Source organism: Staurois parvus, unplaced genomic scaffold, assembly GCF_062004578.1.
Source record: "Staurois parvus isolate SC_StPar_1 unplaced genomic scaffold, SC_StPar_1.0 ptg000860l, whole genome shotgun sequence".
NCBI classification, from domain to species: Eukaryota; Metazoa; Chordata; class Amphibia; order Anura; family Ranidae; genus Staurois; species Staurois parvus.
Window position 1 is genome coordinate 2,333,884 of NW_028318656.1, and position 24,672 is coordinate 2,358,555.

At 44.9% G+C, this 24,672-nt stretch overlaps 1 protein-coding gene across 1 annotated transcript in view; it reads left to right on the top strand.

The window, feature by feature from the left end:
- LOC149443313 (adhesion G protein-coupled receptor F3-like) overlaps positions 1 to 24,672 on the top strand; it is an 84,664-nt gene that overhangs the window by 50,381 nt on the left and 9,611 nt on the right. Inside the window, exons 6-11 of the mRNA XM_089655700.1 lie at positions 2,455 to 2,670; positions 2,774 to 2,914; positions 10,631 to 10,824; positions 12,203 to 12,394; positions 15,473 to 16,861; positions 19,242 to 19,283. Coding sequence (XP_089511826.1) covers positions 2,455 to 2,670; positions 2,774 to 2,914; positions 10,631 to 10,824; positions 12,203 to 12,394; positions 15,473 to 16,861; positions 19,242 to 19,283 — 2,174 coding nt within the window. The remainder of the gene's footprint in view (positions 1 to 2,454; positions 2,671 to 2,773; positions 2,915 to 10,630; positions 10,825 to 12,202; positions 12,395 to 15,472; positions 16,862 to 19,241; positions 19,284 to 24,672) is intronic.

Consider the following 24,672-nt stretch of genomic DNA (forward strand, 5'->3'; position numbering starts at 1 on the left):
TATTCTATTTAATTCTATTCTCTTCTGTTATTTTCTATACTATACTACTGTATATACAATGACAGCGTGAGGAAAGTGCAGCTGACAACCAGCAACTACATTTACCTGGTGATCTGCTGTATCATTGGACACATCTGATCACGCGGTAAAAGACCGCTGTGATTGGCCTTTTACCACATCACGTGATCAGCTGTGTCTGTAGGACACAGTGATCATGGAGATCGCCGGATGCATGCCCCTAGGGGCGCATGGGAGGGTACGCTCTGGGAGGACATCATATGACGCCCTCCCAGGACTGGGGCGTGGTTGCCAAGTGGTTACATGCCCTTTTTCGGCTAGCATTTTATTTTAAGCTCCTAGAAGCTGGTATTTTTTCTGCTCCTAGAAGCCAAGTAGTGTCCTCCTATGTGTCCATGCACACTGCGTTCAACTATTTTTTGAGCTTCAGCTTCTAGGAGCAGCAAAAAAAAATGTTTTTGTAGAGTTTTTTGGAGAGTTTTTCCAGCAGAGAAAATGCGAAATGCTCCTAAATGCTCCTAAATTCTCCTACTAACAGCTTTTTTTTTCTACATATACTGTAAAAATGCTAATAAAACGCTTACACTCCTAAATGCTTCTAAACGCTACTATTACCAATGTTTTTTGAGCTTACAAAAAAACGCTAGTGTGAATGGAGCCTAATTCACTTAATGCCACATTCCTGTAATGCTTGGTTCTAAGCATTTTTTTCCCCTTTTTTTGGGTGTCAAGGTTACTCCTTATTGGCAGCAGCTGGGGTCCTCTGAGGATCCAGAGGAGGAGTCACCACGAGGTGACTGTTGAAGGCACATCTGCAGCCCTACATTAGCGGACATTCAGGTGTTCTTCCTTCCTGTAGGTGGCACTGTGCCAATGCTCCAGGGCAGTGGTAGAGAACCTATGGCACACGTGCCGCAGAGGTGCCCCAGCAGCTGAGCATCAGATAACAGCGTACATAAGGGCCATGCGCATGCTCGGAAAGTAATACTCCGAGTAGAGGCACCAGGCGATGATGTGCCCCCTTGTGCTAGTGGCCAGTGGAACTTTTCCCCCTTCTGCTGGTGGCCAGTGGACCTTTGCCCCCTTGTGCTAGTGGTCAGTGGAACTTTGCCCTCTTGTGCTTGTGGTCAGTGGAACTTTGCCCCCTTGTGCTGGTGGTCAGTGGACCTTTGCCCCCTTGTGCTGGTGGCCAGTGGACCTTTGCCCCCTTGTGCTAGTGGTCAGTGGAACTTTGCCCTCTTGTGCTGGTGGTCAGTGGACCTTTGCCCCCTTGTGCTGGTGGTCAGTGGAACTTTGCCCCCTTGTGCTGGTGGTCAGTGGAACTTTTTCCCCTTGTCCTGGTGGTCAGTGGACCTTTGCCCCCTTGTGTTGGTGGTCAGTGGAACTTTGCCCCTTGTGCTGATGGTAAGTAGAACTTTGCCCCATTGTGCTGGTGGTCAGTGGAACTTTGCCCCCTTGTGCTGATGGTAAGTAGAACTTTGCCCCATTGTGCTGGTGGACAGTGGAACTTTGCACCTTGTGCTGATGGTAAGTAGAACTTTGCCCCCTTGTGCTGATGGTAAGTAGAACTTTGCCCCCTTGTGCTGATGGTAAGTAGAACTTTGCCCCCTTGTGCTGGTGGTCAGTGGAATCTCTGTTATTGTGTTTTTCTTTTAATACAAAAGATGTTAATGTACGGGTTGGTTTTTCTAAACTAAAACCTCAGTATTCAGGTTTAATTGCAGTGCTGGCACTTAAATAAGTGGGTTTTGGGTTGCAGTTTGGGCACTCGGTCTCTAGAAGGTTCACCATCACTGGTCCAGGGGAAAAAGAGTCTGATATAGGGAATTGTCCCCAACTCTCTGGGAAGGCATGTATCTGATTGGATATTTAATTCCTGTGGGAATTTGGGCGTCCATTTTAACAGAGAAGCTCTTAAATAGGGGATCACATATCACTCGGCCAGAGTAAGGGACATTGATGCCAGAGAAGCTCCTGAGGACCTCCTTCAGTGGGCTAGTGTAGCCTAGTTGAACAGCATAGTACTGCTCCAGCCGGACTGACAACTCATGGGGCCCCCGGGCAATAGGGGATCATGGGGCCCCTGTGTCCTGGCCCAAACTCAAAAAAGCCTATGAAAAAGGTACCAGGGACATCTTATGGGGCCCCCTACTGACCCCGGGCCCTCGGGCAGTGCCCGAGTTTACAAATAGTCAGTCCGCCCCTGGCTCCAGCAGAAGCCATCCTCCAGTAACCTCACAGTGTACTGCAGTACTCAGACCTGTGCTGAACTGTCCTGTTCTACAGCCTGCCAACATGTATTTATTAAGACTGTTCAACTCCAAACAATTACTATAAAGTTAATATTCAGGTCAAGCTTTAACAGATTTGTCTTTGGCCAGCCTTAGCTAATAAAAGGGGCTTGGACATGCTCATGGTGTTCCTTGTGTCTTGCAGGGATATACGTGTGTAGGTTTAAGTACCGCCATTTCCAATGGCAGGCCAGTCACCCTGTGAAATTCCCTCTTCATTCTCTGGACATCACCCGGAACCCTTTGCACGTCCTGCTATGGAGTAACTACACCAACTTCTCCGGGGTCACCATTGAGTGCTGTATCTGGAATGACGGAAGTTCCTACCACGTCTCCTGGGAGCCCGGCCACATCCTATCAGGTCAGATATTGAGGAAGGAAGTGAATGTTGAGGTTTTGGATTTATGGAATTTTCCAGGCTTGCTCCAACATGATCTGTCTGTTTTTGTACCTATCTTATGTAGAGGTTGTGCTGCGAGGAGGCCAGCAGTGCTACTCCCTGTCCATTAATAGGGTGCCGGAGCAGGACACCTTCTACAGATGTGTCTTCCAGGACAGTACAAAGAAAGCTGTAGAGTCCGGAGTCCATATTGCTGTTATAAAAGGTTAGATCTGAATATATTTCCCATATAGAGATTAGTGTTGGGTTAAATGTTCGAGTCGAACGTAAGTTCACCCACCGCGCCCCCCAAAATGCAATACTCCCTGACAGGGCATTGTGATTGGCCAAAGCAATGCACCTGACCACAGGTCAAGTGGAATGCTTTGGCCAAACACAGCGTGTGATGACATCACAAGGGGGCTCCCTCCCCCTTGTGACATCATCACAGTACTTAAGAACTGTCATCCCGGCGCAGTTGTCAGACGGCGGAGAGCGAAGCGGGTTTCTTTTCTTCTTTTTTTGGGGCAGTGGTGGTGGTGGGCATCGTGATTGACGATGGATCTACTTCAGGGGATGTTTATTTTATTTTTGTTTTTAATAAAGGACTTGTCAAAGACTGTCTCCTGGCAATTTTGTTTGTGAATGATTAGCGGTACCATGTACCCCATACTCATTCACATGAATGGGGCCAGGATCTGGGGGCCCCCTTGTTGCCGATAAGCCTCCCACCTGCAGACCCCCACAACAGTTGTGGGAAAGAGGCTCTTGCCCCCATCAACATGGGGACAAGGTGCTTTGGGGGGGACCCCCCTGCCCCAAAGCACCCCCCCATGTTGAGGGCATGTGGCCTGGTATGATTCAGGAGGGGGAGTGCACTCGCTTGTTCCACCCCTCCCTTCCTGACCTGCCGGGCTGCATGCTGGTATGGATTTTGTGGGGGACCCCCACGCCATTTCTTTTTACATTTTGGCATGGGGGACACCCTCAAAATGCACACCAGACCCAAAGGGCTTGGTATAGATGGGGGAGGGGATCTCACACATTTTTAAGAAAAAAATTTTAATTGCCGGGCATTACCGACAATTCTTTTCCCATTCAGTTGTCAGTGGGGAACCTCACTGACAGCTGAAACAATAAAGAATGTTTTTAGTAGCTGTGCGGTATCCAGAGGTGGACTGACAACTCATGGGGCCCCCGGGCAATAGCGGATCATGGGGCCCCTGTGTCCTTGCCCAAACTCAAAAAAGCCTATGCAAAAGGTACCAAGGGCATCTCATGGGGCCCCCTACTGACCCTGGGCCCTCGGGCAGTGCCCGAGTTTCCAAGTGGTCAGTCCGCCCCTGACGGTATCTCACCGCATACTCAGACGTGGTAAGATACCACTTAGTGAATTGTCCCGTGTTCAAAGTTTGCGGTCGAACTTTGCTTAGGTTTGAATGTTCGACCGTGAACCATACAGGGGGGTGTTTGGCCCATCACTAATAGAGACTATATTATTAGATACAGAGAACATTATATAGTAAAGAGTACCTGTATTCATTAAAGAATAATTCCAGGCATGGTATATTTTATACATAGTTACGTCGATTCAGTTTGGACCAATGTAACAATATATGCCCGACGGATGTCCGTGGAAGCTGGAAATCACTGAAGTAGACACCGCAACTCTGTTTTGCTTTGCACTTTTTAATCAGTTCAAGTCCGAACACTTTTACCCCCTTCCTGCCCAGGCCAATTTTCAGCTTTCAGCGCTATCACACTTTGAATGACAATTGCGCGGTCATGCAACACTGTACCCATATGAATTTTTTTAGCATTTTCTTGAGACAGATAAAACTTTATTTTGGTGGTATTTATTCACCACTGGGATTTTTTTTTTTTTTGCTATATAAATGAAAATAAAATTTAAAAGAAAGGTGTTTTTCTTATAAAAGTTTGCAAATAAATAATCTTTCTTCATAAATCTTGGCCAAAATGTATTCATTTATCTTTTTAGTTAAAAAAATAAAAATAAAATAATTTCATGATCTGCATAGGCAACCAGGACCCCAGGCTTAGTCTACAGAAAATTGCAGGAGATCGGGCAAAAACGTCATCAAGCAAAGTTTCTTCTGGCAGACCTTCCTTGGTGTTATGTCATTATAGAGCCCTCCTGTCAGCTTAAGCTGCTGGCCTTTTTATTTAGAAAGCTTAGGCAGACGATCCCACATGGGCGTATTCGTTCTCACTGCTTTTCTAGGGGCAAGCATTTCCCAACCCAACCTCAACAAGGCACTATTGTACCATACATGTGTCACGATCAGGGGTCAGGCTCGAAGACCAGTTGCTATAACAGTGGAAAGGCTCACCTGAAACCAGCAGGATAGGTACACAGGCAGGTCACCGTGGCGGAGGAGAGGGACCACCCAAGGTGCAGAGTCAAAGTACCAACCGGTGTTCACCAGAGCTCCTGATGGTGGAGATGAATTTAGCTGTATGTTAAACCAGGTCGCGGTCCTCAGGATCACCCCACCAGGAGGTGAGCAAGCGGAGGTCCAGTAGCATATAAGCAGGTCAGGATCAAACGGAAGCGTGGTCAGTAAACAAGCCAAGGTCGGTAATGAGCAGTCGCAGGTTGGGATCAGGCAGAAGCGTAGTCGAGAACAAGCCAAGGTCGGTAATGAGCAGTCGCAGGTTGGGATCAGGCAGAAGCGTAGTCGAGAACGAGCCAAGGTCAGTAATGAGCAGTCGCAGGTTGGGATCAGGCAGAAGCATAGTCGAGAACGAGCCAAGGTCGGTAATGAGCAGTCGCAGGTTGGGATCGGGCAGAAGCGTAGTCAAGAACGAGCCAAGGTCCGTAATGAGCAGTCGCAGGTTGGGATCGGGCAGCAGCGTAGTCGAGAACGAGCCAAGGTCGGTAATGAGCAGTCGCAGGTTGGGATCGGGCAGAAGCGTAGTCGAGAACGAGCCAAGGTCGGTAATGAGCAGTCGCAGGTTGGGATCGGGCAGAAGCGTAGTCGAGAACGAGCCAAGGTCGGTAATGAGCAGTCGCAGGTTGGGATCGGGCAGAAGCGTAGTCGAGAACGAGCCAAGGTCGGTAATGAGCAGTCGCAGGTTGGGATCGGGCAGAAGCGTAGTCGAGAACGAGCCAAGGTCGGTAATGAGCAGTCGCAGGGTGGGATCGGGCAGCAGCGTAGTCGAGAACAAGCCAAGGTCAATAATGAGCTGTCGCAGGTTGGGATCGGGCAGAAGCGCAGTCGAGAACGAGCCAAGGTCGGTAATGAGCAGTCGCAGGTTGGGATCATGCAGAAGCGTAGTCGAGAACAAGCTAAGGTCGGTAATGAGCAGTCGCAGGTTGGGATCAGGCAGAAATATAGTCGAGAACAAGCTAAGGTTGGTAATGAGCAGTCGCAGGTTGGGATCAGGCAGTAGCGTAGTCAAGGAACAAGCCAAGGGTCAATAACGAGTGGTAGCAAAATATGGATAATAACAGAGAACGCAAGGAGCAGATACTGGCTGGAAAGCACAATAATTTGGCAAACAGGAAGTGCAGAGACATGGCTTATATCAGGAAGTTCATAGGAGGAGCAAGGGGTCCAAGGTTCATGACAAACAAAGTCAAGGTAGGATCATCCAAATAATTGTCAAGTGAGCTGTCCAGCATTCTCAGCAAGAAGAAACATTGCCACTCACCCCAGAAGGCCCAGGCTCTGACAACATGCCATAGGTCATATATGTCAAAAGGTCAAACTACTGTTGACCATTAGTTACCTGAATTGTTGACTTTGGTTACAGAATTAAAGTGGAACTTCACCCAAAATGGGAAGTTCCGCTCTTCCATCTCCTAAATATTTGGCATATAATTTTTTTTTTGGGGGGGGGTACCTGGTTTTGACAGGTACCCACTTCCCCACTTCAGGCTGGATCGCCACAGTGATCTGAGGAGAAGTTCATCTCCTCTCCTTCCTCCCAGCCTTCTGGGACACTTCACAGGTCCCAGAAAGTTACAGAACCTCACGCATGCACAGTGAGCAGCCGGCTGTGAAGCCGCAAGCAGTCACAGCCGGCTGCCCACACAGTATGCCGGTGCCGGACAACAAAGTTTGGTGAAGAAACCGGCCGGGTGAGGGGAGTGCTGATCTTGGGACAGGTAAGTGTCCTAAATTATTAAAAGTAATTCATTTTTGAACAGATGACTGAACAACCATTTTAATGTAATAGAAACATTTAACTACCAACTGACATTAGCCAAACATACAACAATAGTATCTGTGTTCTCATTGTTTTGAAGGACAGCTTGTGTAAATGTTTCCAACAGCATTTGTTTGAGGAGTGTCTACTTAAACACTTAAAGTAACCTGTCTGCTTCTAAAACAAACAAATTCTTCTACGTAAGTCTGAGGAAATTATTATTATTATTTATTTATTTATTTATTTATTTATCAAGTTTATATAGCGCCAAAGGGTTTGCTCAGCGCTGTACAATAGAGGGGGGGACAATACATGAAACAGTACAGTAACATCAAACAGTACACAAGGGGTAAGAGGGCCCTACTCTTTCGAGCTTACAATCTAGGAGGGAGGGGGTAGAGGCACAGGAGGAAACGGCTGTGGGGGATGGAGTGGTAGGAGGAGGGAAGGGCAGCGGCTGTTAGGTGAGGGTGGGGTAGGCTTCCCTGAAGAGGTGGGTTTTCAGGGAGCGCCTGAAGGTGAGGAGGGAAGGTGACAGTCTGATGGATTGGGGTAGTGAGTTCCAGAGGATGGGGGAGGACCTGGAGAAGTCTTGCAGTCGTGCGTGGGAGGAGGAGACCAGGGAGCAAGATAGAAGGAGGTCCTGTGAAGAGCGAAGGGTACGGGTAGGGTGGTACCTGGGAATCAGGTCGGTGAGGTAGTTAGGGGCAGTGTTGTGAATGGCCTTATAGGTCAGGGTGAGCAATTTGAATTTAATGCGTTGGGCAATGGGGAGCCAGTGGAGGGAGAGGCAGAGGGGGGTGGCAGAGGTGGAGCGGCTGGTGAGGTGGATGAGTCTGGCCGCTGAGTTCAGGATGGTCTGAAGTGGGGAGAGCCTGTACTGGGGTAGGCCGGTGAGGAGGGAGTTGCAGTAGTCAAGGCGTGAGATAATCAGGGAGTGTACGAGTAGTTTAGTGGTGTCTGGGGTAAGGAGGAGCGTATCTTGGCGATGTTGCGGAGGTGGAGCCTGCATGTGTTTGTAAGTGATTTGATATGAGGTTGAAAGGAAAGGTTTGAGTCCAGAATGACGCCAAGGACCTTGGCTTGCTGGGCGGGATTGATGGTGGTGTTGTTGGTAGTGATGGAAAGGATGGGGGGGGGGGGGGGCGTGGGCTGGGGGGAAGACGAGAAGCTCGGTTTTGGAGAGGTTGAGCTTGAGGAAATGGAGCGACATCCAGTCAGAGATGTCGTTTAGGAGGTGAGTGATGCGGGCGGAGAATGTGGGGGTGAGGTGAGGGGTGGATAGGTAGATTTATTATTTATTTATTATTATTTATATATATTTATTTATATATATATATTTATTATTATACAGGATTTATTTTTTTATCAGAAAACACACACACACATATATACAGTATATATATATATATAGGCGTACCTCGGTTTAAAAATTTAATTTGTTCTGCGGGACTATTCGTATTGAGAAAAGTTCGTAAACCGAAACGCGGTTTCCCAAAGGAATGCATTGAAAACCAATTAATCCGTTCTGGAGGTCAGAAAAAAGTAAAAAAAAGTCTACCTGTTCAAAAGTCTTTATAAAGTGCACTTTAAAGGCATAAATACTGTACAGGGACATGATTAAAAAAAATTGTAAATGTATTGAAACCAATTAATCCGTTCGTATTGCGAAATAAATTCATAAACCGAGCCATTGTTTTTTAATGGATTTTGATTCGTAAACCAAAAATTACGTTAACCGAGGCGTTCGTAAACCGAGGTATGCCTGTATATATATATATATATATATATATCTCAAAAGCAAAACCTACTCCAGTGAACTCCACTTGAGTGTGGATCTCATGCCTAGCGGTTGGCCTGATACATTTTGAACACAAAAGGTCAGCCGCTGAGCATTGGCACCAATCGAATTCTTGTCATTTTATGAATAAATGCAAAGTGTTCTTTGATTGGAAGAGGTGGAGAATGTGATATCCCCACCACCACACAACCTATCCACCTCATCCAATCAGAAATTGCATTCATTCAGAAAATACAAAGCATTCTCTGCTTAGTACTCATGCTGAACGGCTGACCTCCTGTATTAAGAATGAGACAAGGATAAATATAACCAAATATTCATCAACTGTAAATCAGTCCCAAAAGATAAAATGAAATATAATGAAATTAATTAGTCTTTCTATATTTGAATTATTCAGACCATAAATTTGGGTGTTAACCCGTGAGATGATGAAATAGTTTTCGAATCCCTGGTGCAGTCAAAACGTATGCCTCTAGTAATGAGTACTCCATGAGGTGATAGTAAAGTAATGTGCTTACCAGAAGTACATACAAACTGCGCGTTTGTATGTAAATGATCTATGAAGGCATCAGCGTCTGGTCACTGGTATGATGTCAACAGGTACAATGGTGGTGCAGTGGTGTCATCTCAAGAATGATGTTGGTCCTACTTATGGTCCTCCTCAGACTCACCAGAGGGTCCAACGCCGTCAGAGTTCAAGAGGTAACTCCACCTTAAAGGGGCTCGTGTAATAACAAGCCAGTAAGGCAAAATGGTACTAATAGTGTAATACTGTCTTTATTAGTAGAATCCATAAAGGTACAGGAAAGGCACTCACATTAAATATAATGGCTTCCAATCAATTCCATAGGTGTCTGGTCACATAAGCGTCACAATGAGGGATTCCCCTGACATGTTTCGTTCTCCTCAATGAATGAATCATGCCAGCCACTTAGCAAGGGACCCAGAGTCAAATGGAGATCACTGGAGTATCGGTGTCTGCTTCAGTGTTTTCTAGCTTCTGGAGTGATCCCAAATGTGGGTGTGTACACAGAAACTTTGGTCCTAGCTGGACCAATTTAACAATATAAAAATGTACCGTGCCTGGAATTCATATTTAAAATGTTACTTACCTGCCTGTAGGTTTATCTTTCCTTTAGTAGTTAAGCACCTTCCCTTGTGCCCCTCTATTGGTCAGTGAGGCTGTCTGTCACAGAGAGGAGAAATCACTCCAACCTGTGTTCCCATCAGAAGATGTCCCCTTTTCTGGTGACTTCTGCATTTCTTCTGTCCTGTGACACTGGTAACCAACAGAAAATGTGAATTTCCCCATCAGGAACATAGACAGCGATAAAAACCTGACAGGGTTCTGGCCCTACTCCACCCAAAGCTTGGCTAGGATCTCCACTCTCTGTTGAGTTACCACTCCTAGCTAGTATTACAATATGCAGAGTGTTTGTTAGAAGATGACTGTATATTGTATCTCCCATTAAAAGAAAGAACTCTTGGAAAATGCAGGCCAGGAGCAACAAATGCAATTAAAGGCATTCCGTTGAATCATGAACTGTACCCTTGCAGTGTGGATCAGGTACAATATTCACAATGCACACATCTCTGATGTTGGCTATAAATGTAAATGGATGCTGCCAGTGGTGGACTGACCATTTGGAAACTCGGGCGCTGCCTGAGGGCCCGGGGTCAGTGGGGGCCCCATGAGATGATACCTGGTACCTTTTTCATAGGCTTTTTTGAGTTTGGGAAAGGACACAGGGGCCCCATGATCCCCTATTGCCCGGGGGCCCCATGAGTTGTCAGTCCGCCCCTGGATGCTGCAACAACCAACCGACTAGAAATCGAAGACATTCAAGGCAAGAAGTATGTCACCGGTACACCTTGCCTTGCAGTGTGGATGATACCTCATTCTTAGGAATCACAGGGCATGTATATTGCCATTTACTTGTTCTGTCTGTCCTGTTGTTGTGTGTACAGGCCAAGATGCCTTCTGCTCAGATGATGGTGATAAGGTATGGACCACCACCAAAGCTGGACATGAAGCTGAAATTCTTTGTCCTTCTGGTAAAAGAGGCAGAATAACCAGAAGCTGCTCCAGGAGTGGTGAGTGGGACAGTCCGAAGAAAAGCTGTGTGGATGCCAGGCTGCTTAGTCTGCTCCAGAAGGCCCAGGTGAGAGAATTATCTATGGCTTCTGCTGGCCCAGTGCATAAATCACTGTTGCTGCTTTCCGTCATCTCACTATTTTGGATAGAGTGTGGAAGAGTTAAAATTCCTCTGTTTCTTAGGCTTTATGTTCTTTCCCCTAGTCACATATGTGATGGGGCAGGTAGTTACATCACCAACACATCACTCTTCCCATGGGAAATTTACCGGGGATCACATGACCATCGGTGTCATTTAAAGATTATGTTTAAAGTGACAGCCAAAAGTAACAACCCAGGGCACCAATGTAGATAACAAAACTTTGGTATGGTTCTGACCATATAGTGGGTGAAGGGGTCTTAGAGGCAAATTATTAGGGTTTAAAGTCTACATGCAAAAGAGGGTTACCACCTAGGTGGATTTGGCAAGGAGCTAAGGGAGTGGAACATGTATAGCATGGGAGGGACAGTAGAGGAGGGGAATTTCTTGGTCTGGAAAGGAAGAGGACAGGATGGAGGTGTTGTGTGGACCCCTTTTGAATGGCACATGTAACCAGGGCTATGGTAAGGTACAATAGTAGAGCTCTATTACAACCTTGGTAAAGGAGCCACAACTTACATGCACTCAGGCCCAGTCTGTACCTGGAGAGATCCTGTTAATGTTAGTGTTGTTGATCAATCATCCAAGTCAATTAGATTCTTGACCAGGTAAGCCTTCCTAATGCACCATACAAGACACCTGGGCACCCATATCGCAATGACCCCAGCTGTGGATCTGACCATTTTTTAATCACATCTGGACCACTGTAGTATATGAGGCCTTTACAAGAAAGTGTGTAGTGCTTCTATTCAAGCCTAAGACCTGCAAGGAGAACCATCAAGAGACTGTGTTTGGATTTGATGGGACGAGGTACTGCATGACTCGCTGTCCCTGACAAACTGTTGTGCAAGAGGCCCCCATACCTTTGGAAAAACTGGCTTAACAACCAGGATACTGGGGGACATTTTAACATACAGAATACCAGTGGACATCACAACATCTCCCTCAAGTCACCAAGGTAGCTCCCTCAAGTCACCAAGGTAGCTTCCTCAAGTCACCAAGATAGCTCCCTCAAGTCACCAAGTTAGCTCCCTCAAGTCACCAAGATAGCTCCCTCAAGTCACCAAGGTAGTTCCCTCAAGTCACCAAGATAGCTCCCTCAAGTCACCAAGATAGCTCCCTCTTCCACACATCGATTTACAGTGCAGGAACTCATACCACAAGCCTTAATTTTTACCTTCCGCTGTGGTTACACAACATAATGACAGATTTTAGGTAAGAGCTGAAAACTGAACTCTAGTTTTTTGAGTTGTTCTTTAAATATTATACTAACAAAAGCTGTTTCTTTTCTCTGTGGTGTTCTCAGTGGGTCAGGGGTGGACTGGGACCTCCAGAGCTGGAGACCTCAGGGATGATCGAGTCCTTAAGAAACCTCACTTTGTCAAACCAAAGTCATGTGAATAACTCCTGGGATATTTTTAACGTGGTGGAGATAATAAAGACAATCACATTGACTGCATTGGAAAACAACATGAAACTTAATTTTAGCACTGTGTCTGTAAGTATTTTTTTATTACATGAATCAAGCTTGTAGACTTAATAGGACGAATGTGATTGTATTATGAGAGGTTTTTCACTCCTTGAAAAAAATAGAGCTGATGGGTATAAGCTATCAAAACGTGGATGCATTCATAATAGTACTACAGTCACCAATTTGGGGTATTAGAAGTATTATACGTTTTTGTTCAGAGAATAGGTGTAAGAATTACCCCCTTCTGAGTCACCCTTCTTTCCACCCCCCTACCCACCTCTGAGTACCCTCCCTTGGTTCCTACCCTACCCACCTCCCCGTACTGCTCATTTTAAAGAATACAGAGCCAAGTATCATTGTGCATGAATATCGTTGATGATTCCAAGAAAAGCAGTAAAATAGATCCCCTGCAGCCAGCAACAATAGCCCCACTCCAGCAACAGTAGATTCCCCCAGGAACAATGGACCCTCGCAACAAAATACAACCCCAGCAACAACACACCCCCAGCAGCAATAACAGATCTTCCAGCAACAATTGACCTCCCAGCAACAATAGATTCCTCTCCAGCAGCAATAGACCACCATGCAAAAATAGATCCCCTCCAGTGAAAACAGATCCCCCAGCAGCCAGCACCAATAGACCCTCCAGCACACCCCAGCACCACTTGCCATTACAGTGGTACCTTGGTTTACGAATTCAATGTGTTCTCCAGGATGTTTCGTATTGTGGAAAACTCATAAAATGGAACGCGGTTTCCCATAGGAATGCATTGAAAACCAATTAATCCGTTCCGGAGGTCAGAAAAAAGTAAAAAAAAAGTATTTTATCTGTTCAAAACTCTTTACAAAGTGCACTTTAAAGGCATAAATACTGTACAGTGACATGATTAATCAAGCAATAACATTTCAAACATCCAACTTCAACTTTTAAAACTCTACATAAATCACACGAAGCTCAACTCCCTACCTTGCATCCTTGGGAAACTTGCTTGGTATTGCGAAAAAATTAATAAAAAATTTGGAAACCAAGGCATTATTTTCAATGGATTTTTATTCGTAAACTGAGGTACGACTATATATATATTCAGTGCTGGAGGTGCTGGAACTGCATTCCCCCGCATTCCTGCTGAAATAAAAAGCCCTGGAGGTAACAAATTGTTGCTATAATAACATAGAGTCATACATTATGTTCCCCCACTTCCATATAAAACTTGACAAGTGTCTATCACAGGTATACATCAACCTAAAGCACAACTCCAGGAACCTTAAAAATGGAGTTGAGTCTGCACTGCAAGTGTTAATTGCTTTAATTGTTTCAACCGGGACATGCACAGTTGCTTCAGGGGGGACATATCTACATGGAAGACACATCTTGACGCTACACCAGACCCGCTCCAAGAAAAGGTAGGTTGTAAAGAAAGTCGACGACGACCCGCAGGATGGATCGGATCTGCGGATTGAGCATAATGGATCGGAGTCCGATCCATTATGCTCAATCTGCAGATCCGATCCAGGGAGTGTCACCAAGTGTTACCGCACCGGGAGACACCAACCCTAGGGATGCCTCTGGCCCTGCATTCGACATGATGACACCGAGGGACAGCCTAGGGACAGCCTAGCACCAAATCATGGGGGAGTGCTAGCTTCCAGAGGAGTGCATGGTCAGGAAAGGTAACTTGCAAGGCATAATTTTCAAATTTCCAGGTGTTGGGCTTTAGGCAGTGTTTCATGAGGAATGAGGTTCAGGGCTAAATGGGTTGGTGGGTTTATGGGATTTCACAAAATTTGTGAATCGTGAACTTTGAGCTGAAAACTTCACAGGTTCACAGGAACAATCTATAATGCATTACATAGCCTTTTCCCCTGGTCAGCTGAGTAACAAGCAGGGGCGTATTTACCACAAGGCAAACAAGGCATTTTCCTAGGGTGGCATTTTTCAGGGGGGCAGCACCACCCCCCTGGAAGGAGGGACACATGCGGCTTGGGGACCATGTGGGATCCAAGAGAGGCTGTGGGCTGCTTGAATCTTGTTCCTAGTGATGTCCAGAGCTGTGAAGGGGAGTGTCTTTTTCGCTGGGAGGGGAGTGGCCGGTGTATGGGGGCGATGATAGTGGAAGGCTCTCTCAGGTGGGGGGGGCAGGGGTGTGGGGCAATTGTTGGGGGGCAAATTATGTGTTGCCTAGGGCAGCACAAAACCTAAATATACCACTGGTCACAAGAGCTAATAATTAGTAAGAAATTGATGACCAAGCCCCATTTAAATAAAAGGGTACACCCATCAGTGTGTTTTGAAACTGTTAGGAACAGAAGACAATTCATTGTAGGGGGAGGTACTGTTTTTTTTTTTAATTTATTAGAATTTTAAATTCTGCCATGGGTACATGTCCTTCATGGCAGTGCCCAGCTTCCCATGCTATTGCTTGACAATAGCTTATCTATAAGACTGGCCCCCATTGTCTTTAATTGGATTTTCCTGCAATGTTCTGGAAAGATTAACAAAAGTGTTTGCAGACCGAACCCAAACAGTTTCATCCTTATTGTACATCCCTCCCATAGCTGCAAGGGAATGGGCTTACTCATTGGGTGATATTGTCTACAGGTCAGTACAGGACCAACTGCAGCCTAGCTGTCCAAGGCACTTCATTCCTCTCCTGTGTTCTTGGGTACTATGTCCTGAAGCAGGGGCGGACTGACCATTTGGAAATTCGGGCACTGCCCGAGGGCCCGGGGTCAGTAGGGGGCCCCATGAGATGCCCCTGGTACCTTTTTCATAGGCTTTTTTGAGTTTGGGCAAGGACACAGGGGCCCCATGATCCCGTATTGCCCGGGGGCCCCATGAGTTGTCAGTCCGCCCCTGTCCTGAAGAAGTCAAGATGAAATGTATATGGCAGAATCATAGTGGGCATTGCTGCTAACATTACGCCTAAAGAATGTGACCTTGGCCCAAGAACACAGTAAAGATGAGACACCTAGACTGCAATGTAAACTGTGGTGACTCAAGTCTTTCATTAGACAAAAGAATTAAACACGGCACAAGAGACTCAATAAACCAAAAGCAAACATAGATGACAAATTGTAATTCTGAGTTTATTTCCTCTGCTGTAGGGTCTTCTTGAAGTGTACAGCCAAATGTTGGATAAGAGTCTTGAGACGATCTGGATGGACGTTTATCATGAAGACTCAACCATTGCCCCCATCTTCCTGCAGTCCATTGAAAACATAACTCAGCTTTTTGAGCTAGATGAAAACAGCTATAACTTTACCATTTACTACCCCAATGTTGAATTGGATGCTGTGTTTCTGAGTACCTCTGCATTGACTGGCTACAACAAAACCTTTAACACAACCCTGACCACAGAAGTTTACATGAAACCTTTTAAAATTCTTGACCAAGTCATGGTCAACAAACTCTTGGTGACAAGTATGATGCTTAGGAACCTTGGGAAATTCCTTCCTCCTCATTTTGGAGCTAGCGTTGGAGGACACTACCACTTTGTGAGCAATCGTATTGTAATTAACAACGTTAGGATGAGTAACCACAGTCTACGACAAGTCAATTTAGATATGGTCTTTGGGAAAAGGATAAATCTCAGTGCACTTGAAGGCGGTCTTCCACAATGTGTGTTTTGGGATTATACTCTATTTGACGGAGTTGGAGGGTGGTCAACAGAAGGATGCCAGACCATACTTAGAAGCAATATCACTGTATGCAGGTGTAACCATTTGACATCCTTCTCTGTGTTGATGTCTATTGGTGTTCTTGAAGATGAATTTTTGGAAGTTCTCAGCCAAATTGGTGTGAGCTTATCGATTTTAAGTTTGCTTATATCTATCATTGTCTATATTGTTGAGTGGAAGCAAGTTGTCAAGAATGATATCTCCTTTTACCGTCAGACGGCTATGATCAATATTTGTCTGTCTCTGATGATTGCCGATATTTGGTTCTTGTCCTCAACCTTCATAGCCGAGAGTCAAGAAAACAAACTTTGCATCGCAGCAGCTTTCTTTCAGCACCTCTTCTATTTGGCCTCGTTTTTCTGGATGTTGTTTCAGGGGCTTATCCTTTTCCATCAATTGGTATTTGTCTTTCATCAGCTGGTCAGGAACATTGTGATTCCCAGTATGGTGATTATCGGGTACATTTGCCCACTTGTCATTGCCATTGTGACGTTGATTTTAGACTACCCCAAGGAAGCATACATCCGAGAAGGGGCTTGTTTTCTTAACGGTGAGAACGGAGCTGTGTTTGCCTTTTCCGGGCCGGTCCTTCTTATCACCTTCATGAACTTTATTGTTGTTGGGGTTGTCATCTGGAGAATACTGAGGCCCCCTGTGTCTGAAGGCCAGGAAGAAGACAGAAAAGCCATGGTGGCCAGAGCCATTGCCATCTTGACATCAGTGCTTGGGGTGTCTTGGATACTGGGAACCTTTACATTAATAGAAGATGCTCATGAGTTCTTTCACTATGCTTTTACAATGATTAACTCTTTCCAGGTATGTTTTTGGAAATGAATTACTTCAAGAAGGGAGGTGAGCAAAGGTTTACATAAATTACAATTCAGCCCTGATGAGGAAGATACATTTATTTATATACTGTATATGCACAAATCTTTCCAGATTTAGAGGGTAAATCAAATACATTCTCCTGTGTTGTAGACTGTCTAGTTCAGGGGTTAAAATTTCGAGTCCAGACCTACTAGCCAGTCACAAAACTTACTCTCCACCAGTTGCCCCACCCAACCTTGCCCAGGTCCACCCCCAACCCCACCCCCACTCCGCCCCAACCCCCACCCCCACCCCTGGCCCGCCCCCAACCACGCCCCCTTCAAGCTTATGAAATTACATTTTTCTTTAGCATAAATAGTCCAAAATATAAAATTGTACGCAGTAATGTATATCCCAGCTCCCCTGTACTCCATTATAGCGATAGGACATGTTGTATACAGTACTTACTGTCCCCCCGAGTCCCCAGCGGCAGTGGAGAGGGTGTCTCCTCTCAGCGTAGGAGAGCGGACCTCTCCTGCACCTGTCCCCTCGACGGCGGTGCCGCAGAAGCCGGGAACCGGAAGTTGTAAACCGGAACTTGGCTTCACAATGAGGCTTGGAGCGCAGGTGCAGTCGCTCCATGCTTCATCTGTGCTCACCGCTCGCAGCCGCTCACCACAGAGGAATTTCTCCTCGCATTTGGCGAGCGGGCGAGCGGCTTTTTCAAGCCCTGGTCTAGTTCATTTTGACTCAGGTTTGGGTTGCCATCAGGGCTCCTGTTTGAAACCATGGGGCCCCATACAGCTGACCTGATAGGGACCCCCTCCAAAAAAAAAAAAAAGAAGATGCTCCAGTTATGAATAGACACATTAAGTGATCAGTACCGATCACTCATTGTGTTCATTCAGGAAAAAAAGGGACTGGTAAATGTGACATATTTACTGTACCCTTCCGCCACTCTCCATTCTGAAGGATCCTATTGTGTGTTTGCAGCTGCTGGTGGGAAGCAGAGAAGGGAAGCCGGCAGCACTGTGGGGGGGTGGGGGCACACAGGGGGACAGCAGAGCAAAACGTATTGGTGCACAGGGAGGGTGTTGGGTGAAGCTGGGGGGGGGTGGGGTGGGAGGGAAATTATTGGAACCTGGAACTGAATCCCTGCATGGCTATCCCTGCAGCAGCTGGGAGGAAGAGGAGATGAATCCAGCTTTCAGCTGCTGCAGGAAGAGCCATACAAGGGATCGGTTCCAGTAATCACCTCCCACATGCTGTGTTGATAATCCCCCTGTCCACATCCAATTCACCCAGCAGCCTGGGCCCCATAGAGGACTGGTGGTACCCCCTTATCCACAGCCCTGGTTGCCAGAACCAAGATTATGGGCTCTCCACCTATAATCTGAGTTCTGACATCATTGCTTACTGCGTGTGAAATCTGTGAATGATCACAGAGATCACATGGTACATGGCTATTCACAACAGCCTTGTACCATGTGACAAGCTGTGACCAATCACAGCTCACACAGTAGTTCTCAATGGCTGCAAGAATGCAGCCAGAGAGACGGAGAAATGATTGCTTTTACAGCCTTTATGGGTGTAAAAGCAATCAGTGTAGAAAAAAAAAAAAATCTTCATCACCCCCCACAAGTAGTACAGTGTCACCATGGTGACACTGTACTGCTAAGGTGACAGTATGTAAAAAAAAAAAAAAACACATAGGTAATAATATATAAAAAAAAATGTAATATTAATTTTCAACAAGATTCGAACTTTTCTAAGGGATGTAAAGTATTCAAATCAAATTTTGAATAGAAAATAATAAATTAAAATATTAAATGCAAAAAAATGTTTAAAAATTATAATTTTTGGTTATAAACTAATTTGGGTTATTTTTTTTCCTACTAAAAAGATAATGGAATAAATTTTGGCCAAGATTTATGATGAAATATTATTTATTTGCAAAATTTTATAAGAAAAACACTTTTTTTTCAAAATTTTTTGGACATTTTTATTTACATAGCAAAAAATTCATATGGGTACAGCGTTTCATGAGCGCGCAATTGTCATTCAAAGTGTGATAGCGCTGAAAGCTGAAAATTGGCCTGGACAGGAAGGGGGTGAAAGTGTCCGGTCTTGAAGTGGTTAAAGCAGCCTTTTAGAAGTGTACTTCAGAGGTAGGAGATTTAAAATTAAGGAAAAAAAAAAATGTAAAAAAAAGTCAATATGCAGTAGCCAAATGAATCGCACCAGCGTGTTGTGCAGAACAATTGGTCACCAACTCGCACATGTCTGTGAAAATTTCAGAAAGAGGTTTTCAATGAAATGGAACCGCTCAATAATATAAATATTTCTCTAATGTGAAATATTAGCTGAAACTCTTTTTTTTCCTTTTCAGGGTGTATTTATTTTCATATTTGGGTGCCTTATGGATAAAAAGGTGAGTTAAGTAAGTGTGGGTAACAATGGCAGAAAAGACACAATAAACATGAATAATAAAAAGACATAGGCCAGCTTCTTCAATTTTAAAACCATTAGGAAGCGACGCTTATCAAGAGCTATGGTGCTGTTTCTGTGTGGTTAAACCCTATCTAGCCATTGCATACAATGCAGATGAATCCACCAATAGTAGTACTAGGAGTTATCCATCCAAACAAGTTTCGTCCGTACGTTCAATGGCTTCAATGGATGACAATACAGTACACCCATGCACAGTATGTGAAACATAAGAGAATACAGAGGACTGGGCAGAAGATCATCTTCTGATACCAATTTAATAAACCAACACTACATACATATAAATCAGACATGTGACCTAATTCATCAAAAAAACAAACATGTCCATAGTCAGGGGCGGACTTACCATTTGGAAACTCGGGCACTGCCCGAGGGCCCGGGGTCAGTAAGGGGCCCCATGAGATGCCCCTGGTACCTTTTTCATAGGCTTTTTTGAGTTTGGGCAAGGACACAGGGGCCCCATGATCCCCTATTGCCCGGGGGCCCCATGAGTCGTCAGTCCGCCCCTGTCCATAGTAGACATGTGAAAAACAAAAAAAGTTACTAATTTTGTTTCATTGTGTTCGTAATGAAATTCGTTTTGTTTTTTCATTTTCAACAAGATTCGAAATTTTCTAAGGGATGTAAAGTATTCAAATCAAATTTTGAATAGAAAATATTAAATCGATCCGAATTCATTGTGGAGAATGGCTAATTCTATTCTATTCAAAATTGTCATTTCGGATGACGGTTATATTCTTTCTATTTTGTTCTATTCTATTTTTTCTATTGTTTTACTTTCTTTTTTTTTCTTTTCTATTCTTTTCTATTCCATTCCTTTCCAGGGGCGGACTGACCAGGGGCGGACTGACAACTCATGGGGCCCCCGGGCAATAGGGGATCATGGGGCCCCTGTGTCCTTGCCCAAACTTAATAAAGCCTATGAAAAAGGTACAAGGGGCATCTCATGGGGCCCCCTACTAACTCTGGGCCCTCGGGCAGTGCCCAAGTTTCCAAATGGTCAGTCCGCCCCTGGGACTGACCATTTGGGAACTCGGGCACTGCCCGAGGGCCTGGGGTCAGTAGGGGGCCCCATGAGATGCCCCTGGTACCTTTCATAGGTTTTTTTGGGTGTGGTTTGGGTGTGGGCAAGGACACAGGGGCCCCATGATCCCCTATTGCCCAGGGGCCCCATGAGTTGTCAGTCCGCCCCTGTTCCTTTCTTTTCTATTCTATTCAATTCTATTTTGTTCTTGTTTACTTTAGTCTTGTCTATTCTAGTCTATTCTATTGTTTTATTTTACTCGATTCCTATCGACCAGGTGGCACAGTGGCTTAGTGCTTAGCACATCTGCCTTGCAGTAAATGGGTTGTGGGTTTGATTCCTGACCATGGCACCTCCTGCATGGAGTTTGCATGTTCTCCTGTGTTTGTGTGGGTTTCCTCTGGGTGCACCAGTTTCCTCCCACACTCCAAAGACATGCTGGTAGGTTAATTGGCTCCTGTCTTAATTGTCCTAGTTTCATCCCTGGCCATGTGGGATCCCCTGCATGGTAGGGTTTGGGGAAAGGCAACCCACCCTGTAAAAATAATTTATGGAAAAAGTCACTCACGAGTGACGGTCCATGCAATCGCCAAGGGTCGGATACGACTGAATGGATAGATAGATAGATTCTTACTGAAATTTTAATTTTAGAAGACGGCTATATTTTTTCAATTCTATTCTATTTTTTCCCTATTTTATTCTTGTTTTTTCTTCCTCTGGATCAACTGTGGGTATAGGATAAAAACTTTTTTTTTCCCTATGGTTGAACTGGATGGACTTTTGTCTTTTTTTCGGCCAGACTATGTAACTATTCTATTCTTTTCTATTCTATTTTATTTTCATTCATGTTTTTTTCTATTATATTCCTTAATTTTCAATTCTAATTTTCCGTTATATTCTTTTCTATTTTATTATTTTCTATTCTATTCGGTTCTGTTTTACTCTATTCTTTTCTATTCTGTTCTTTTTGAAATTTGAATTTTCAGAAGACAGCTATATTCTTTCTATTCAATATTAATCACCTGGGTTTTGCTGGCGGTATCACATGTGGTGTTTTTTTCAGAGCTGGTTGATCAGGAAGCCGGTCGCCGAGCCCTTAACAACAGATGAGTCAACAGCTGTCATCAGAACACAAAAAAACAAGAATTGCCGGCAATATTAAATTAATTTAAAAAACAGCGTGGGGTTTCACCCCCCTCCCTCCATCCATTCCGAGCCCTTCAGATCTGGTATGGATTTTGAGGGGAACCCCCCACAGCGAAATTTTAAAAAAATGTTGTGTGGGTCCCACCAAAATCCATACCAGACTCCTATCCGAGCATGCAGCCCTGCAGCTCTGGAAAGGGGGGAAAGAGCGAGTCCTCCTCTCCTGAACCATACCAGGCCACATACCGCCAACATGGGGGGTTGCTTTGGTACAGGGGGGACAAGTCCTTTATTAAAAAAACAAAAATAAAAAAAAACTGTCCCAAGTGTAGATCCAACATCAATCACGATGCCTGCCGTTGATCTGAAAAAAGAAAAAAAAAAGGCTCTGCTCTCAATGCTACCTACTGGCCGTCTGGCAGCTTTGCCGGTCTGACAGTTATATCTAAGGGGCAGTGTCACTGGGGCTTTCTGGGTAGATGATGTCACAGGGGAGCGAGATAACACAGGTGATGTCACTGGGTGGCCCCACCCCTTTGATATTTAAGAACTTTCAGGCTGGCGGAGCTGTCAGCGGGAGCCAGCGTTGAGAGTGGAGCCTTTGTTTTGTTTTCTTTTTCGGGTCAGCAGTGGTGGCGTGCAGCATGATGGACATTGGATCTACTCCGGGGGGGGGGCAGTTTCTTTTATTTTTTTTAACAAAGAACTTGTCAAAGACTGCCTGCTGTGGTTTTTTACACTACACTTACTTCGGCACCCCATACTTATTCACATGAGTGGGTGGGATCTGGGGGCCCCCTTGTTAAAGGGGGCTTCCAGATTCTGATAAGCCCCCTGCCTGCAGACCCCCACAACCACCAGCCAAGGTTGCGGGGAAGAGGCCTTTGTCCCCATCAACTTGGGGGCAAGGTGCTTTGGGGAGGGAGGAGCCCTGAACCATGTTAAGGGCATGTGGTATGGTAGGATAAGGGTTATAGTTCATTACATAGTTAGTTTGGCTGAAAAAAGACAAAAGTCCATCCAGTTGAACAATTAAAAAAAAAAAAAGTTATCCTACAGTTGCAAGAAAAAGTATGTGAACCCCTTGGGATTACGTGGAGTTTTGCATGAATTGGGCATAAAATGTGCTCTGAACATCATCTAAGTCACAACAATAGAAGAACACAGTCTGCTGAACATAATACTACACAAACATTAGATGTTGCCATGGTTTAATTACACATAACATGTAAACATTCACAGTGCAGGGAGGAAAAAGTATGTATGTAGCTTAATGACTTCTCCCAGAGCTACTTGGAGCCAGGAGTGAGCCAACCTTGACTCCAATCAGGGTGATGATATTGGATGTGTTGCTGACAGCTGTCTTGCCCTTAAAAAACACACACCTGTTTTGGGTTTACTGGTTTCAAGAAGCACTGTCTGATGTGAATCATGCCTCGCAGAAAAGAGCTCTCAGAAGACCTACGATCAAGAATTGTTGACTTGCATGAAGCTGGAAAGGGTTACAAAAGTATCTCCAAAAGCCTTGATGTTCATGTGTCCACGGTAAGACAGACTGTCTACAAATGGAGAAAGTTTAGCACTGTTGCTACTCTCCCTAGGCGTGGTCGTCCTGTAAAAATGACTGCAAGAGCACAGCGCAGAATGCTGCATGAGGTAAAGAAGAATCCCAGAATGTCAGCTAAAGACCTACAGAAATCTCTGGCACATGCTAACATTTTTGTTGACACATCTACAATAAGGAAAACATGAAACAAGAATGGAGTACATGGGAGGACACCACGGAGGAAGCCATTGCTGTCCAAAAAGAATATTGCAGCACGTTTGAAGTTTGCAAAAGAGCACCTGGATGTTCCACAGCACTACTGGCAAAATATACTGTGGACAGATGAAACCAAGATTGAGTTGTTTGGGAAGAACACACAGCACTATGTGTGGAGAAAAAAAGGCACAGCACACCAACATCAAAACCTCATCCCCACTGTAAAACATGGCGGAGGGAGCATCATGGTTTGGGGATGCTTTGCTGCCTCAGGGCCTGGACGGATTGTTGTCATTGATGGGAAAATGAATCCCAGAGTTTATCAAGACATTTTGCAGGAAAACGTACGGCCATCTGTCCGCCAACTGAAGCTCCGCAGAGGATGGATGATGCAACAGGACAATGACCCAAAGCATACAAGTAATTCAACAAAACAATGGCTGCAACAGCACAGAATACACCTTCTGGAGTGGCCCAGTCAGAGTCCTGACCTCAACCCGATTGCAATGCTGTGGCATGACCTTAAGAGAGCGATTCACATCAGACATCCCAAGAATATTGCTACACTGAAACAGTTTTGGGAAGAGGAGTAGTCCAAAATGACTCCAGATCGTTGTGCAGGTCTGATCTGCAACTACAGGAAACGTTTGGTTGAGGTTATTGCTGCCAAAGGAGGGTCAACCAGTTATTAAGTCCAAAGGTTCACATACTTTTTCCTCCCTGCACTGTGAATGTTTACATGTTATGTGTAATTAAACCATGGCAACATCTAACGTTTGTGTAGTATTATGTTCAGCAGACTGTGTTCTTCTATTGTTGTGACTTAGATGACGTTCAGAGCACATTTTATGCCCAATTCATGCAAAACTCCACGTAATCCCAAGGGGTTCACATACTTTTTCTTGCAACTGTATACCCTATCCTGTATAGATTTTGGGGGGGACCCCCCATGACACTTTTTTGGTAATTTTTTGGTGTCACCCGAAGGGCTTGGCATCGATGGGGGGGGGGGGGGTGTGAACCCCACTCTGTTTTTTTTAATTAATTTATAATTGCCGGCAATTCTTGTTGTTTTTTTACATTCAGCTGCCATCGGGAAACCTGCTGACTGCTGAAGAGTCATCTGTTGTTAAGGGCTCGGTCGGCTGGCCTCTTTAACAACCAGTTACTGTGCGATAAATTACCGCATCAAAATATACGGTAATTATCGCAATATCAATATTTTACCGCATGAGTTATTTACCGCAAAATCTTAGTGAATTGCACATTTGTAAAAGATTTACCGCATGCGTTATTTTACCACATTCATTCAGTTGTTAACTCTTCATAGAATGGACCCCATAGTCTTTGAAGGAAATCAATAGTCAGCAATATGTTTAT